At 30.4% G+C, this 17,197-nt stretch overlaps 1 protein-coding gene across 2 annotated transcripts in view; it reads right to left on the bottom strand.

Annotated features, from left to right (window-relative positions):
* Positions 1 to 1,264: 1,264 nt before the first annotated feature.
* Positions 1,265 to 17,197, bottom strand: part of LOC134693379 (ER membrane protein complex subunit 1-like) — a 31,820-nt gene continuing 15,887 nt past the window's right edge. The window contains exons 12-25 of one of the 2 annotated variants that reach the window (XM_063554166.1): positions 16,770 to 16,866; positions 16,239 to 16,355; positions 15,793 to 15,848; positions 15,039 to 15,206; positions 14,413 to 14,574; positions 11,348 to 11,518; positions 10,808 to 10,921; positions 9,886 to 9,970; positions 7,689 to 7,808; positions 6,988 to 7,112; positions 6,058 to 6,268; positions 4,912 to 4,996; positions 3,715 to 3,863; positions 1,265 to 2,952 (exon numbers count right to left, since the gene is read on the bottom strand). In XM_063554166.1, coding sequence (XP_063410236.1) covers positions 2,792 to 2,952; positions 3,715 to 3,863; positions 4,912 to 4,996; positions 6,058 to 6,268; positions 6,988 to 7,112; positions 7,689 to 7,808; positions 9,886 to 9,970; positions 10,808 to 10,921; positions 11,348 to 11,518; positions 14,413 to 14,574; positions 15,039 to 15,206; positions 15,793 to 15,848; positions 16,239 to 16,355; positions 16,770 to 16,866 — 1,821 coding nt within the window. In that variant the 3' untranslated portion in view covers positions 1,265 to 2,791. Of the gene's footprint in view, positions 2,953 to 3,714; positions 3,864 to 4,907; positions 4,997 to 6,057; positions 6,269 to 6,987; positions 7,113 to 7,688; positions 7,809 to 9,885; positions 9,971 to 10,807; positions 10,922 to 11,347; positions 11,519 to 14,412; positions 14,575 to 15,038; positions 15,207 to 15,792; positions 15,849 to 16,238; positions 16,356 to 16,769; positions 16,867 to 17,197 lie in introns of those variants that run through there. The other variant, XM_063554167.1, reaches the window with a different exon arrangement.

Raw genomic sequence — 17,197 nt, forward strand, 5'->3', positions numbered from 1 at the left:
TCTGACACCTGAATATTACAACATCCTGCTTTAACTCACACATTATCATGGTCCCAATTAAAAATATGCCTATCCTTGCAGTAAAAAAACTGAGTATTCCAACATCCTGCTTTTACTCACACATTATCATGGTCCCAATTAAAAGTATGCCATTCCTGGCAGTAAAAAAACTGAGTGTTCCGACTCCCTGCTTAATCTGACATTTTCTTCTGGTTCCTCAGTGTGTTGAATTACACAGGTACCACTGTATATACAAAGTATGGAGCATCAAGGACTTCCACTTTCTAAAATATAAAGCTTTTAAACGCCAGATCACTTTTCCTATTATTCCTATGTTGAGCTTTCTACCACTAAAGTCACAGGCTTGACGAAAATTAGACAATTATAGGTCAAAGTACGTCCTTCAAAATGTTGTCTTGGTTTCGCACTGAACAGCAACCTATAAAGAGCTAAAAAATTACTAGTGTTAAACAGTTAAAGCAAATGCATATTCAGCAAGAGAAAATGTAAACAATTTTTAACATGATAGCAATATGAACCATCTTTGTACAATACTGAAAGGCTGAGCTGGATTTGTACAGTGCTAGTAAACAAGGTTACCTATTAATTCAAATGATTCTGACACATGGGTCAGTGCAACTGCTGGTGGAGATTTATTTCCCGAGGGTATCACAAGACCAGTAGTCTGCACATTTTGTGCTGACATGAATTGTCATTGATATGGTTATATTTATAAATTAACTGTGTACAAAATTTTGAATTTTTTGAAATACTAAAACTGTTCTTCCTCAGGCATAGATTACCTTAGCTGTATTTGGCAAATTTTTTAGGAACTTTGATCCTCAATGCTCTTCACCTTCGTACTTTATTTGGCCTTTTTCAACTTTATTAGATTCGAGCGTCACTGATGAGTCTTTACACATAGAAGACCATTCTTTGCTCTTGCTCCTAAACTCCACTTGCTTGGTGAAGAAGCAACCAATAACAGTTTTAAAATCTTTAGTTTGTCATTACCGAACTCAAACATATGGCCGACACACTTGAGCTGAACATGCTACAATGAGACCATGGCCACCAAGCTGGTCCATACCGTACTCTAACCTCTATCTTATAAAAAAGAAGATGTGGTATGATTGCCAAGGAGACAACTATCCACAAAACACCAAAATGTCTATGAAAATGTATGACTTATGAAATAAAAAATAAAGCAACATTGCATTCAAATTCAAGACATGCATCGTATAAGGAATAAAACAGTCAAAACTACAATGACAAATCATTTAATGACTCAAAGATTTCATACTGTAAAGACACAGTATCAAAACAATATCAAAATTACACTGAATGACTCATACATTTCATACTTCAATATACAAAATGACATACGAAAAAAAATGGCTCCATAATACGACTGAATTTGTAAGGAATGGTATGCTTTGTACAAACAATTCATACACAAATAAACCTACAACTTAGCAGATGAAATATTATTGATTTGTGAGCATCAATTGCAAAATAGATGGTATCAAATTGACTTAAGGTGGTACCTTACACTACAGGGAGATAACTCTGTAAAATCAGCTAAACATTTTAATTACGTTGTGTTGTAAAGGGAAAATTAAGCTTTTCAAGGATCACAAAAAGTTTTTGTCAAACTGCTATATAACCAGTGTAATTTTTCTGATAAAACAGTTGGTTCAAATTTTTTGAAATTTTAATATTTTTGTCAAAGGGTCAAAGTAAATACTTTGTCAAAATTTTAAGAAAATTAAACAAGCCAAATTAATTTTAGTTAAAGTGTTGGGTACCACCTTAAACTGTAATGAATCAGCAGAGTGTGGTTTAGATATGTGTTACCATCAAATGAAAACTTGATGCCAAGTAATTTATATAGAAGTACATACTTTTATATCATTTACACTACTACATGTATAACCTTGTATTCACTTTTTCTCACCATCCATTGTGGAATTGTTGGTGATATTTGTGATGTTGACAAATTCGAAAATGATCATATTTATTGAGTTACAATATACAGATATCTAACATCAATGGTATTTATACACAACAAAATAATCAATGAAAAATAGCATAGTACAACATTTTGTTTATTTTTTTCTTATAATAATTATAAATATCAGCTGGAATGGACATGAAGGTTATTGGTTTAGAAAGCATTCCATATACACACTCAATGGATATGCACAAAAACACAAACAAAAACAATAGCATAGCACATGTTATTCTAAAGAAACTATAATTATTGCACCAATACATACAACAGTAATTACAATTTTTGAATTAACTTTTGGCTGTAAATAATGCACTCATTATTAGAACACAGTCGCACATGGTAAAATGCAATAATTGGGTAAATGCTTTCCAACATATAATTCCCCCCATTAACTTTATTCTACAATTTCAATATTGACTTTTTAAAAGACTGTTAAATAAGAGTTTCAATTGACAATGTGTTCACTTATAGATCAGAATGTAGGTCCAACATTTCAAAATGATTTTGAAAAATTTAGACGAAAAGTGTGTATAATTACTAATTTATTTTGGTTGAATGTATTTGACACTTGATATTTAAAAATTATAGTCATATTTTAAAAAAATAAGTGCCAAGATTTCTGAGAAAGATAGAATTACCAGCTGGCACATGACATGCAATTATTTTGATATATATATCTGTTTAAATATTCTTCAAGCATAAACATCACTAACATGCACATGTAACATTAATGAGGAGATCTGTTCACTGTATTATAAGTTAGATATACAAATATTTTTATTTCCAGGCTTTGTTCAAAGCTTTTCTAGCTGCTAGTTTCTGTGTAATAAGTGTAACTAAAATCATAGCCAGCATCACTAATGATATCAAATAAAAGTCAAAATCTTCTTTTAGTACATCAAACATCTTTGACGGTTGCACTCTTGTAAAAAATAAATCTGAAAAAGCAAAAAAATATTATTTAACAAATATAAGGACAATTTCTAATTTTAGGTATTATAACATATTCTATTGCTCTATACAACTGTATTTTCGATTTGACAAAAAATGTACTTTTTTATTTCAATTGCTCATTGCTTATTTTACATCAAGATACTTGTCACTGATTACTTTTGTCATATCTTAATGATTTTTGCCATTTGAGAAATAATTGTTGATAATATATCTTTTAAAGTTGCAGTTGAATTTATTCATAACTGTTTGAAGACTAGGCAGAATCAAAGACCTATTGCATTTTTATTTTTTTGAAGACTGTATTTGCTACTGAATTTATTTAGCTTTTTTTAAAAAAAAATTTGAAAGCATTTTGATTGCAGTGAATTCATTTATCTAAATGGGTACCAATACTTGTGGATTACGAGAAAGTTCTACTTTCATTGATATTTGATTTTGTGGTTTTGTCAAAAACTGCATACAAGCCAAAAGATTTTTTTTCATTCATTGCAGATTTAAATTTTTGGTTCACCTTAAAACAATGTAGTGTATGCCCTTATATTTTTTCAGTTATTGGTTGTTTGTCTGTGAGAGAGCTTTCACATGTTTAAATATTTATTGTTTCTTCAATATTACGACGTTTGGATGTATTCATACTCATACACGCCTGCTTTTTTTTTTTAAATTGTTATTTGGATGGAGAGTTGTCTCATTGGCACTCACACCACATCTTCCTATATCTATATACTTTGGCGACTTAAACTTACCTAGTCCATATGCTAATACTAATGAAGTAGACTCCAGGCCAGCTGGTGATGTATGTATGCCTACTATATTATATATACTCTGGTTATAGTTAATTATAGCTTCTGTTGATACAGGTAGCTCTGGTATATAGGGTATAATTCCTTCCTCCCTGAAAGATAACATATACATGTACCATGTAAATTCCCTATTTTTTCCATATATTAAATGATAATGAAAATTATGATATATATGATGGCATAACAATAAAATTCTGAACAATAACAATAGAACATTAAATTTTGAAGTCCAAAAACTTTAATTCCATCAAACTTACATAAACAAGAATGTGTCCCAAGTACACTGATGCCCCTTCTGCACTATCATTTTCTATGTTCAGTGGACCGTGAAAATGGGGTAAAAAATCTAATTTGGCATTAAAATTAGAAAGATCATATCATAGGGGGGAACATGTTTACCATGTTTCAAGTTGATTGGACTTTAACTTCATCAAAAACGACCTCAACAACTTTAAAGTGGGACAGACGGACGGACGAACGGATGAACGAACGGACGGAAGCACAGACCAGAAAACATAATGCCCATAAATGGGGCATAAAAGTGAAATTTGATCTGCAATTATAAGTCATCGTTATACAAAAATGTGCCAAATATCACCCCAAACCTGCAGACAATGACCATCCCAAAACTAATGAACAAATCTAGAATGGGGATTTCACAAACACAATTATGTTTATACTAATTTTAACTTAGTACCCAAAGAGACTTTTCTACATTGGCTAGAGGTATAGGGGGAGGGTTGAGATCTAACAAACATGTTTAACCCTGCCACATTTTTGCGCCTGTCCCAAGTCAGGAGCCTCTGGCCTTTGTTAGTCTTGTATTATTTTAATTTCAGTTTCTTGTGTACAATTTGGAAATTAGTATGGTGTTCATTATCACTGAACTAGTACATATTTGTTCAGGGGCCAGCTGAAGGACGCCTCCAGGTGCGGGAATTTCTTGCTACGTTGAAGACCTATTGGTGACCTTCTGCTGTTGTTTTTTCTATGGTCGGGTTGATGTCTCTTTGACACATTCCCCATTTCCATTCTCAATTTTATTGAAACCAATAGTGCTTCTTATCAAACTTTACAAACTTATCATGTGTACATACATCTGAATCAACACTTATTACATGAAGATATAAATTAACTTACATAGTTTCCTGTGTTGGTATGACTGGTCTTCTTGGATCTATAAATGCTTTTGGTAAAGACAGTAGACCTCCATGAACCAATGCAACTGAAAAATTAGACTACATTATAAAATTCATTCATTATTATTTGAGGTATTGGATAACCACAAAATTTTCATGTTCAATTTAAATAAAGGTTTTCTTTTTGGCTCTCATGCAGACTTTGGCAAAATTAAGACATCATATATCACTGAAAATATAATTTTTCTTCAATGAAGGAAAATTAGTATCCTTAAAATTACAAGAAACCATACAATGTAAAACATTTGATTCAAGCTATAAATGGTTGCATAAAATTCAAAGTAGTTATTTTAAAGAGCCTGTGTTGCTCATATTGGTCTATGGGCATTTAAAACAAAGAACACAGATGGATTCATGACAAAATTGTTTTTTGGTGATGGTGATGTGTTTGTAGATCTTACTTTACTGAACATTTTTGCTACTTACAATTTTCTCTATCTATATAGACTTGTTGCTTAAGATACAGAGGAAAATGTTTTGTAAAAATTTACCAAAATTTACCAAATTAATGAAAATTGATTAAAATTGACTATAAAGGGTAATAACTCCTTAAGATCATGTTGACTAATTATTAGATCTTACTTTGCTGACTGTTATTGCTGTTTACAGTATATCTCTATCTATAATAGTATTCAAGATAATAACCAAAAAACGCAAAATGTCTTTAAAAATGTCTTTAAAATTGCAAATTGGGGGGTAGCTACCCAACAACCAGTTGTCTTATTCATCCGAAAATTTCAGGGCAGTTAGATGTTGCCCTAATAAACAATGTTACCCCATCAGATTTTCTGTAAATGCTTTGGTTTCAGAGTTATAAGCCAAAATCTACATTTTACCCCTATGTTCTTTTTTAAGCCATGACAGCCATCTTGGTTGGGTGGCAGGGTCACTCGACACATTTTTTAAACTAGATACCCCAATGATGATTGATGCCAAGTTTGGGTAAATTTGGCCCAGTAGTTTCAGAGAAGATTTTTATAAAAGTTAAAAACGACGACAGACTACGAAGGATGACAGACGCAAGTGATGAGAAATTGTATATATAGGCATAGGTAATATAAAGAACTGTCTGAGAACCATTACTTACATAACACAGATTTACTAGTAATTCCTTTCTCTGTGATAGTGGTAGCCATTGTATATATAGGCATTGGTAATATAAAGGACTGTCTGAGAACCAGTGGTTCATGTGGAGCAGTATGACTTGAGAAGGCCGTAGAATTACTCTGTTCCTTTCCTTCAAACAGTTCTAATACCGATACTTCTTTCCTCCTACTCTTCTGGTTGTAATAATCATACTAAAAACATATCAAGCAACTCTTAAATATATATAATTTTTTTTCATTTTTTGAATAGACGAAGACATTTTTTTACCAATATTGTCTCGTAGTAAACCTGCTTATATAATGATCAAATGGAAATTAAGCATATCCCAAAAACTGAAGAACTGTAAAATTTCAAACATATTTAAAATTCACAATATATATTTGCAGGACAACATTTACATAATTTTGTATGTTTAAGTTTTGTAATTCAATCTTTTGATGAACAACAGGAACTAAACTCAATTCTGTATCAAAGAATATGTCTATGTATTTGAGGGAAAGTATTCTACAGAATCTCAAGATGTTCTTTTTACATTACTGTATCTACCATTTGACAGACTATTGTATTTGTAGGTAATTTAATTAGATTTCAGACATACTAAATGTGAAAGTGAGAACAATTCTGAAAGCTTAAGGTGGTACCCAACACTTTCACTAAAAAAAAATTGGCTCGTTTAATTTTCATAAAATTTTGACAAAGTATTTACTTTGACCCTTTTACAAAAATATAAAATTTCAAAAATTTTGAACCAACCGTTTTGTCAGAAAAGTTACAATTTTGATCATTGAGAAGCTTATTATTCCCTTTACAACACAATGTAATTAAAACATTAAGCTGATTTTACAGAGTTATCTCCCTGTAGTGTTAGGTACCACCTTAAATAGAATATATCAATATCAAATCAACCTACCACTACCCAGTTCTCACTGTGTATAATATGAACTGGTCCTTTGGCTCTTCTGTGGTTGCCATGGAAAACAATATGACCTTTGACACTGTCAATTAAGTAGATATTCACAAAATTTCCTGGACCTGCTGAAAAAATTTAAGAAAAAAAGAATGAATAAATGTATTCTGTGATGTAACTACCATTTTAAATTGTTTTCCAAGAAACATAATGCTGTCTTATAAGATACGCTAATATCAAAATGTTGGTGTCAAGCATACCTGATGAGTTATTCCCTAAACATATTTTGTGCATAGAAGTACTATCCTCCATAGTGTTCTTCACTTGTTTGATATATTACATATTTGATTTAAAAAAAACAGTTTACAATTCGTTCAGGGCTATTGCTCTAAACATGCTAAAAGAAAACTTGATGTGTTTTATTCTTACTTCAATTAATTATTAACAAGCATCTGTCACGAAATGTGTTAGTTACCTGACCTTGTAACCATAGATACACACATGACAATAATGTGAAAAACTTTGGTCTTCAAAGCAGACCTAGGGGCCAGCGGAAGGACACCTTCTGCTGTTGTTTTTTCTTTGGTCACGTTGTTGTCTCTTTGACACATTCCCCATTTCCATTCTCAATTTTACTATTCATCCTTTATGTGACATACTTTTCTGTTATCTAAAAAAATATATGTCACCATTGGTAACCTTACTTTTCTGTGAAGAACTAGATGTATCTTCTCCTTCAGCTACAACAACTGCCAGATTAGGATTAATGTATTTATACAATACACTCCTGTCACCAAGGACACGACCTTGAGAGTGGACATGTTCTGAAAACAAATTAATGAAAGAATAAACATATAACTATTAGTGAAACAATGTAATTTTTCTATTTATGGAATGACTGTAATATTCTTTTCTGTCTATAAAAAAATAACATAAAAAATGTGGTGCACACTGAATAACGCACATAGCGGGTTATTTAACAGTGTGCACCACATTTTTTATGTTATTTTGAATAGACAGAAAAATTATTACAGTCATTTCTTATAATTTAATTCTTAATTCCATTTTATACCGTAGAGACCATGAAAAAACGTTGATGACGTCACGATCACATGACTAAATTATGTTTATGGGCTCATAACAAAATAACGTAAGCCAATCAGAAGACAAGTTACATCCAAAATTGAATTATTTGATAATGTTCAGTCTATTACTTTAATAATAATCACTTAAATATTATTAAGTTTTAAAAAAAAATTTGTAAGGGTTCCGCGGAACCCAGTGTCTCGCCTACTTTTGCTGTAAATCACAGGCTCAACAACAATGAGGAAAAATATCAATAAAAACATTCCTCTTGATACTATCTTATAATTGTAGGAACCTTCTGTCCAAGTTTGGTAAATATCTAGGCTAGTTAATGAATCTAATAAATGTTTTAAAAAATTTAACTGCAGACTGTATGTAATGTTAACTGGAAGAAAATCTAAGTCCATTTAAAAGTAAAATACAGAAAAAATGGAGTTATCTTTTTACAAAATTTACTTCTGGATACTATCTTATGAACATAAATAAGCTTCTGTCCAAGTTTGGTACAAACCCAGTATAGTTTAAGAAAGTTATTAAAATCTAAAAACTTTAACCACAGAGTGAATGTAATGTTTCCCCGCAGAAAAACTAAGTCCATTTAAAAGTAAAATATGAAAAAAAAAGAATTATTTTTTTTACAAAATTTACTTCTGGATACTATCTTATGATCATAAACAAGCTTCTGTCCAAGTTTGGTACAAACCCAGGATAGTTTAAGAAAGTTATTAAAATTTTAAAAACTTTAACCACAGAGTGAATGTAATGTTTCCCCGCAGAAAAACTAAGTCCATTTAAAAGTAAAATATGAAAAAAAAAGAATTATTTTTTTTACAAAATTTACTTCTGGATACTATCTTATGATCATAAACAAGCTTCTGTCCAAGTTTGGTACAAACCCAGGATAGTTTAAGAAAGTTATTAAAATTTAAAAAACTTTAACCACAGAGTGAATGTAATGTTTCCCCGCAGAAAAACTAAGTCCATTTAAAAGTAAAATATGAAAAAAAAAAAAGAATTATTTTTTTTACAAATTTACTTCTGGATACTATCTTATGATCATAAACAAGCTTCTGTCCAAGTTTGGTACAAACCCAGGATAGTTTAAGAAAGTTATTAAAATTCTAAAAACTTTAACCACAGAGTGAATGTTATGTTTCCCCCCAGAAAAAACTAAGTCCATTTATAAGTAAAATACGGAAAAAATGGAATTTTATTTTTACAAAATTTACTTCTGGATACTATCTTGTGATGATAAACAAGCTTCTGTCCAAGTTTAGTAGAAATCCAGTATAGGTTAAGAAAGTTATTAAACTTTCAAAAACTTTAACCACAGAGTGAATATTTGTGGACGCCGCCGACAACGACGCAGACGACGGAATGTAGGATCGCTTAGTCTCGCTTTTTCTCCTAAAGTCGAAGGCTCGACAAAAATGTGTAAACCTTCGTTTACTCTATGTAAAAGAAGTTAGCAATCTAAAAGAACAGAACCAACATTTGAAAGTTTTTTTTTGTTTTCAATAATTGAGTTGATATATAAACCATCATGTAGATTTACATTGCACACTTTCATTGTAGATGGAGAAACACACTTACATAAAACAACATAAATAAGGCCGTTAGTTTTCTCGTTTGAATTGTTTTACATTGTCTTATTGGGGCCTTTTATAGCTGACTATGCGGTATGGGCTTTGCTCATTGTTGAAGGCTGTACGGTGACCTATAGTTGTTACTGTTTGTGTCATTTTGGTCTTTTGTGGATAGTTGTCTCATTGGCAATCATACCACATCTTCTTTTTTATATAAATACATAATTACCATTGTATCTTTTAAACACTACATCTTTGATAATTTGCTGTTTCTTCTGTAGGTTGACATTCCAAACTTTCTCTCCTTTTAAATCCTGTAAGATATTATGTTTACTTTTAAAACATACACAAAAAGTTACATAGAAGCAATAAAAATATTCAACTTTGTGTCGAAGAAATTATTGAGTTTCTTCATTGAATGTATTTGGTTTAAATCTAAGCAATCACATATGTTCTAAAATCATAATGAGAAATAATTCAACACTTTAATAGTAAATTTTAAAGCAAAATGAAAGTTTTGTTTTTGCCAAATGAAATAATATATGATATATGAATGTAATGTGAAATTCTATAGCAATCATATAATTTTACCCAAAAATTATTTTCTTGGATTTTTTAGAAACCAAAAAAACTCAAGACTCGAAACACTTGTAAATTTTTTGAAGTTCTTGTGTGTATGCAGATCTGTTTTTGTTGATGTCTTATTTGCAAACACCATAATCCCACAAGTCTTTCTGTTCATATTATATATACCTTTGGAAATAATAATTGTTCAAGAAAGATCAGTTGCCTTAAGCAGACTGTATCATTAGCAGTTGTATTTGTATTAGATTTCCTCCAATATGCTTTATAAAACAAATGTATATTTGCAGATTCAAGGTACCAAATTCACATGCTTTTGGTTACAAATCATCAACATACATACTAATAGTTATTTAAACAAACAAGAAACAATTCCCCAAACTTTATAGTGACTATTGCAAATTATTTTAAAGGGTTGATGCTTTCCTTATTTATATTCTTAGAAAGTACATAATCGGAGACAAGAACCGAGTAAAATTAAGCCTTGTGTTTTCATAATGACCCTTAGAATCCTAAAATTTAAACCCTATAAGGATAAAGTACTTTACAATATATTTTGTTTCTCTGACCTTGCCAACTCTGTATCCATTCAACATCCCTGTATCTAAATCTACAACCATCATGTATAAAGAAGAGTGGATACTACTGGCTACTGATTTGTAACTCTGAGGATAAACATGGATCTAAAATAAAAACAAAAGTTGTCATGCTATGTTGAATGTAAATGTATGATTGATCTACTGTCAAAATGCTATCATTTTTAAGCTCCAGAGTGTGCTATTGGACATATTTTCTACATGAGAAAACCTGTACAAAGTCATGAATATGACAGTTGTTATCTATTTTTTTTATGTGTTTGAGCTTTTGATTTTGCTATTTGCTATAAAGGGACTTTCCACTTCTAATTTTCTTCATCATTTGGAATTTTTGTTATTTTATTTTTTGCATATTTCATCAGTACTCCACTTTAAACTATTTTTTTTCATTTCAGTACACATTTTACTTTTTTTATAGCTATACATGTGGTAACTTGTCTTGAAGCATTCCCTTAGACAGTCTATAAATCCCAATGAAGCCCTGTTCAGTAGTACCTATTATGTAACTATTACCTGTGTATTAGAGTCCATTAGAACTATGCCTTTAAGGAAGTTCTCATCCATTTCCCCTACCATGTAGGCTTGTTGTACATTATAACCTAGGTCTAGACCTTCAGGTGGCATATCTGACAACGCCACTCCTGTGATAGGGTTAAATGCATATAACACACCATGTCCTGTTTTCTGTAAAAAGAACAACATATTTTTTAGTATTTTAACACAACTTTTCTACACATGGCTTTGTAACAAATTAAATTTGATCTCCAAAGCATTCAACAAACTATAAGGGGTAAAAGAGTATTTGAATTATCAGGTAATTTAATAACCACTGTCAATTCCTATATTCCCGATGATATCTAAAACTATCCAGGAATTTTTGTAAGTATATCTCTTTTCAATGGTTTTGACATGCTTCTAACAAAATAAGATTAATTCTATTTCCATTTTTTTTAAATTACTCTTTACAAAGAACATGGCACACTATGGTTTGTGTGTTTTATATATAAATACATATAGAAAAGTTGAAGACTACCATTTTTTTGTTTCTTGCAGGAAGGAATATATTTTTTATTTACATCTTGTATTTTTTTTAAAAACATATATGGACCATAATTTGGTATTCGGCCTTTGTTTTCTTTTTGTATCCTTTTTTATAAGTTCTAAAATTTTAACTTTTATTTTGTGGGTTGTGTTGGTGTTACAATAGTATGAATGGAACAATTGAGTTTTTCGAGAAAAAATTAATACATTTTGATTCACCGTTTACGTGACAGGAAACCAAACAGGAAACCAATCTTTATTTTCTTTATTTTGCACAATATAATTCAAAAGGCATAAATAAACACCATTACTAGTGTTACTTGCTTCATGTTAATATTTAAAATCTATTTTCAATGTTATATTAAAGTTTTTTTTAAACCTGACAGGAAACCATAAGAAACCGAAAGCATTTTTTTAGTTTTATTTTATTGCAAAATCTGCTTAAAATAATCTGAACAGTATACTTTTTCTTTAAATCCATCTTAAATGTAACAGTATTATAAAACTCCTAAATATGTGCTTGTTTTGAAAACAACTAGTACAATTTATTCAGAATTTTCCATATTTTCTCCATTGATACAGGATACCATAATCGTTGTATCTTGATGTTTAAGCAAAAAAAATGTATTTATATTTGGTTTTGATATTCCAGTTATATACAATTTATTCCAAATCATTGGCAATGTAACATTCTTTAAATCCAGTAAAGAAAAAAACTTTTACCTTGGAATTAAAATCTTTAAAATAGGCACAATGTGATACTTGTGACCTGTACACCATCTACATGGTTTCCACATTTTAACCTACTTTAGTGGGATAAAATCAATAAAGAACTTCCTTTCAAGTCATGCATGGTAAAAGTTTACTTCTCCTTTGAAGTTTATTGCGTTTCTGATAAGTGTTTGCAGAACATGAATAAAAAATATTTATTAAAAACTGTGACAGGATTCCAACTTTGTACATTCTAAGTGTAACGGTATATTAACATGTATTTGTTATTAAATTATATTTATTCACCTAAAATATCCAGTAATATTTACTGCTGAAGTTAAATCAATCCAACGAGCATTGGTACAATGATAAGAGACGTAATTTCGATGGATTTTTCCAAGGACTCTTCACGTCATTATCGGGAAAGAAGTGTGTTCTAACGTCTGTCAAATATGAAATCGATTTTGTCAAGTCATTGGGCATTTATTTTCACACAGGATCGTATGTAACATTATGCACATAGGAAAAATAACAGACCACCGGCGCAATCTCTTTGACAATTGTATTTTCCTCTTTTAAACAAGACGAAACAAGTCTACAGATTATGTTTGCTAACATCCCTTTGGAAACAAAAACAATGTTTAGACCTAGTATTTCGTACATCCGGCCGTAATGGCGTTATCACATGTTAGTCACATGTTTCACGTATGACCGGAAATGGTTAGAACTTAAGGACAAAAACAATTTTAATAAATAACTGGACTTCTGTTTCGTGTCAAATGTAACGCATAACGACAACGTAATTTTCTTACTTAATTATTACGAAGATCAAAACAAGAATGTAAATCATCTCGGATTTAACTGTTTGAACATCTCGCGAGAGTTCATATTTGCATATTGTTTTTAAACATTCTATTACAACAAAGCAGATAACATCATCTAAAAATTGCGTTACGAAATCGGACACAAAAATCATGCAACTGTTCTTACATCTGCTACATAAATACTTATAGTTCTAGGCATTTTCTTCTCACTATTCTTATTGGTCGATGTTCTTTGTTATTTGAAAGCAAAAGTTACGAATTTGCCGGTGACGATTATCTATAAATCAGTCAGCGTTATGCTCTTCGGAAGCCAAAAGTAACGCGAGAAACGACACAAAAATACGGTTGTAGAATCTTTGAAATTCGTATATTTTAAAAAAAATTCTAGGGAAGAGTAGCATACACTTGTATGTTGATAAAAATAATGGCATCTTTAGATGTAGTTGCAACTTTTCTTACAGTAATTCACATTTTATCACTTTTCTATAGTTATAGGAAACGGAGCCCAATAGCAAATTATGGTCCATATTCATTACACTAAGGGCAGGATAATGTATTTCAAATTTAAAATTAGGTTGCTAAAATAACTTTTCTGTGCAAAATAAGATTTTTAAAGTTGTTAGAACGGCTATTACTTTTCCAAAGTACCTTCCCGTGGAAGTTTGTACTATGTTTGTTTATCATAAAATTCCACTACTATTAGTATTGTGTTTCAAGATATATTTTTGCCATATCTTGAGCTAAAGCTCCATGTTGAAACCAGTACTTTGACCTATAATGGTTTTTCTTTTACAAATTGTGATTTGGATGAAGATGTGTCTCATTGGCACTTATACCATATCTTCTTATATCTAATTATTCAGTATATTTACTGGTTAGTTCCAATGTAAAGAAACAATTCAGATTCTGACTAGGGTCTTTTACAAAATACCATTTCTTCTAAATAGAATGTTTGATGAAGTTCAACTTAATATTTAAAATTCATATACATAAACTACATACCATATCTCTGCCCAAAATTGCACACTGTGGGGGATTAGGAAAATGTGCCGTGGTACGTTGTACAAACAATGGTAATGTTTTTTTATATCTATCAAAGGGAGATAACTTAGGCATGAAATGTGACCAAGCTATCTTTCCATTGGTACTCTTCATTCCATAAACCTACAAAAAAAACAAGAAATTTGAAGTTTACTATTTGATATAGAAATTATAAGAGCTCTACATTCGCACAGTATTATTTATATTTGCTGGTATGATAATCGACATAACAACTGCAATTGCAGTGCAGGTGTGATAGAACACTGAGACACACTTATATCATTTCCACACATCAAAATTATTTATATAATGGTAGAAGCTAAAAAATACTATCATTGCCAATCTGCATTAAATATCAAAAATAAAAGCTATCATTTTGAATATTCATAACAAGATGTTAAATAAGCTCTGATTTTTTTAGCAAGAAGAATAATATGTTGCTGACATTCAATTCAATATCAATTCTTTACAAATATAACTGATAAACACTTGTTTACAATTCCAACAGTTATTGCCCTTTCTTTCCCAACTGATTCTCACTTAATATCAGACAAGGTAACTTCTGTCGACATTTTCAATGATCTTACCTTGCCAGCAGACGTCACGATGACAATCATCTTGTTGAGGTTAAATTCATCTCTGGTCATTTCCTCATCATCATCCTCGTCTTCTTCCTCCTCATCTGATCCATCAGAGTTTTCCATCAAATGATGTCGGTGACCTTGAAGTTTGTGTAGTTGTTTTTGCAAAAATGTCTTTTTAAAGAAATGAAAAGGGTTTAAATAAAAGGTGATTTTAAAAAAATTATGAATTTTTTATTCTCATATTTATTTTCATTTTCCTTAAATCTGTGTATACTTTGTAGTTTATTTATATAAATTATTGAAATTGTTGGCTACACAATCCCTATTTTCTGTTTTCTTGTTTTTATAGAATCCCTATTTTCTGTTTTCTATATAATAGAAACATAAGGGATGTGGAATATATATCTATGACACAAATTCAATATACATCTTAAGAAAAATTCTGGTACAATAGTTTGAAACTCTTCCTATTTCACAAATTTTTATCCTCCAGTTAACCATTTTTTCCTTATTTATTTAATTTGAATAATATAGACATCTATTTCCTGACAAAAACTTTAAATACTTGGCTTTTTTTTAAATAGGTCATGATATAAGTCCAATTTCTTTCTGTTTTTCTCTAAATAATTGTATTTTTTGTTTGAATTGTAAATCTTTCGTTCTGTATATTTGTATTTCCCTATTTAATACATTTCTGATCCACATTTGAATTACTTTTTTCATTTTTGTCATTCTTCAATCAATGGTCTTTTCTTACCTTCAACTGAGAGAGTTGTGTACTTAATCTCTTCACAAACATGGTTCCAATATCATCTACAATAGAATATTAGTAAACTTTCAATTCAATTCAAAGGTTCAATTTCTGCATCTTGAATTATAGAAGTACTCTGTGAACCTTTCTAGTCAGAGGAATTTTTTTAAATATATCTGGTAAAATGAATGTACAGATTTTAAAAATGTAGATTAATTTTCATGAATTATTTAATTACACAAGCCATATTTGCTGTTTGAGTGTGAGCCAAGGTTTTGTGTTGAAGACCGTACTTTGACCTATAATGATTTACTTTTACAAATTATGACTTGGATGAAAAATTGTCTCATTGTCTCTCATACTACATCTTCTTTATATATCTATTCATGAAAATGTTTATCTCATTTCAAACATGATGTTTTTTTATTTTTAAAGTGTTAAATAAATGTTACCTTTGTGAGATCCAAATTCCTCTTCAAACTTGGCCTGGTTTTCAGACACAGGTAAATCAATCATTTCTACAGACATGATGTATGCCAGGGCTTCCTCATTGGTCCAGGATACCTTACCTGTCAATAAAATAAAACTTAGTTTAACTCAAATGCAAATATTAGTATAGTTTCAGTTAATTTGTACCCTATCCATACTTTATATTTTTTTTAATCACTTCAACATAGAATAAAATGAAACTTCTCCTATATTTAATTAAGGCTGTTACAACTCTTTAAATGTGTTGAAAATATCCAATGCATAAAAATAAAATAAGATAAAGACTTTTAAACTTGTTTTTTTTTACTCTATATGTTCCTTCATTTTGGTATTTGATCGTCTTCTATTGTATTATTTGTTTATGATTAATCGCATGTAAGTATAGATGTTTTTTTTTTTATTCAAAACACATTTTAAAATGACATGTTGTTCATACATATATAAAGCAGCAACCAAATGGCAAAAAACACATCTAGACAGTTATTTGTATTTACCCATTTTCTGTACCATTTGGAGAGAGTAGTCTTCTGACTGTAAAGCAAGTTTGTATCCAATTCTTCCATCCTTCTTTCTCACTAAATATCCATACACCTGCAAAATATAGTACCGTGCTGAACAGTTCAAACATAATTCTCAGTATATAAATGATCAAGAAGGCACAAGTTGTCATGCTTAGCATACCTCCACTTTTAATTCAAAGTATCTGGAAACAAGAAGGTGTGTCTTATAGAAACAAAAAGTGTTCATACTTAATAAATGAATCCCTTTTGAGCTGCTAATCAAATATGAAGTCAGGAGCCTGTAATTCAGTGGTTAACATTTGTTTATGTGCTACATATTTGTTTTTTATTCATTTTTTTATATAATAAGGCCGTCAGTTTTCTCGTTTGAATTGTTTTACATTGTCATTTTGGGGAATATT

The sequence above is a fragment of the Mytilus trossulus genome, chromosome 12 (genome assembly GCF_036588685.1).
Source record: "Mytilus trossulus isolate FHL-02 chromosome 12, PNRI_Mtr1.1.1.hap1, whole genome shotgun sequence".
NCBI classification, from domain to species: Eukaryota; Metazoa; Mollusca; class Bivalvia; order Mytilida; family Mytilidae; genus Mytilus; species Mytilus trossulus.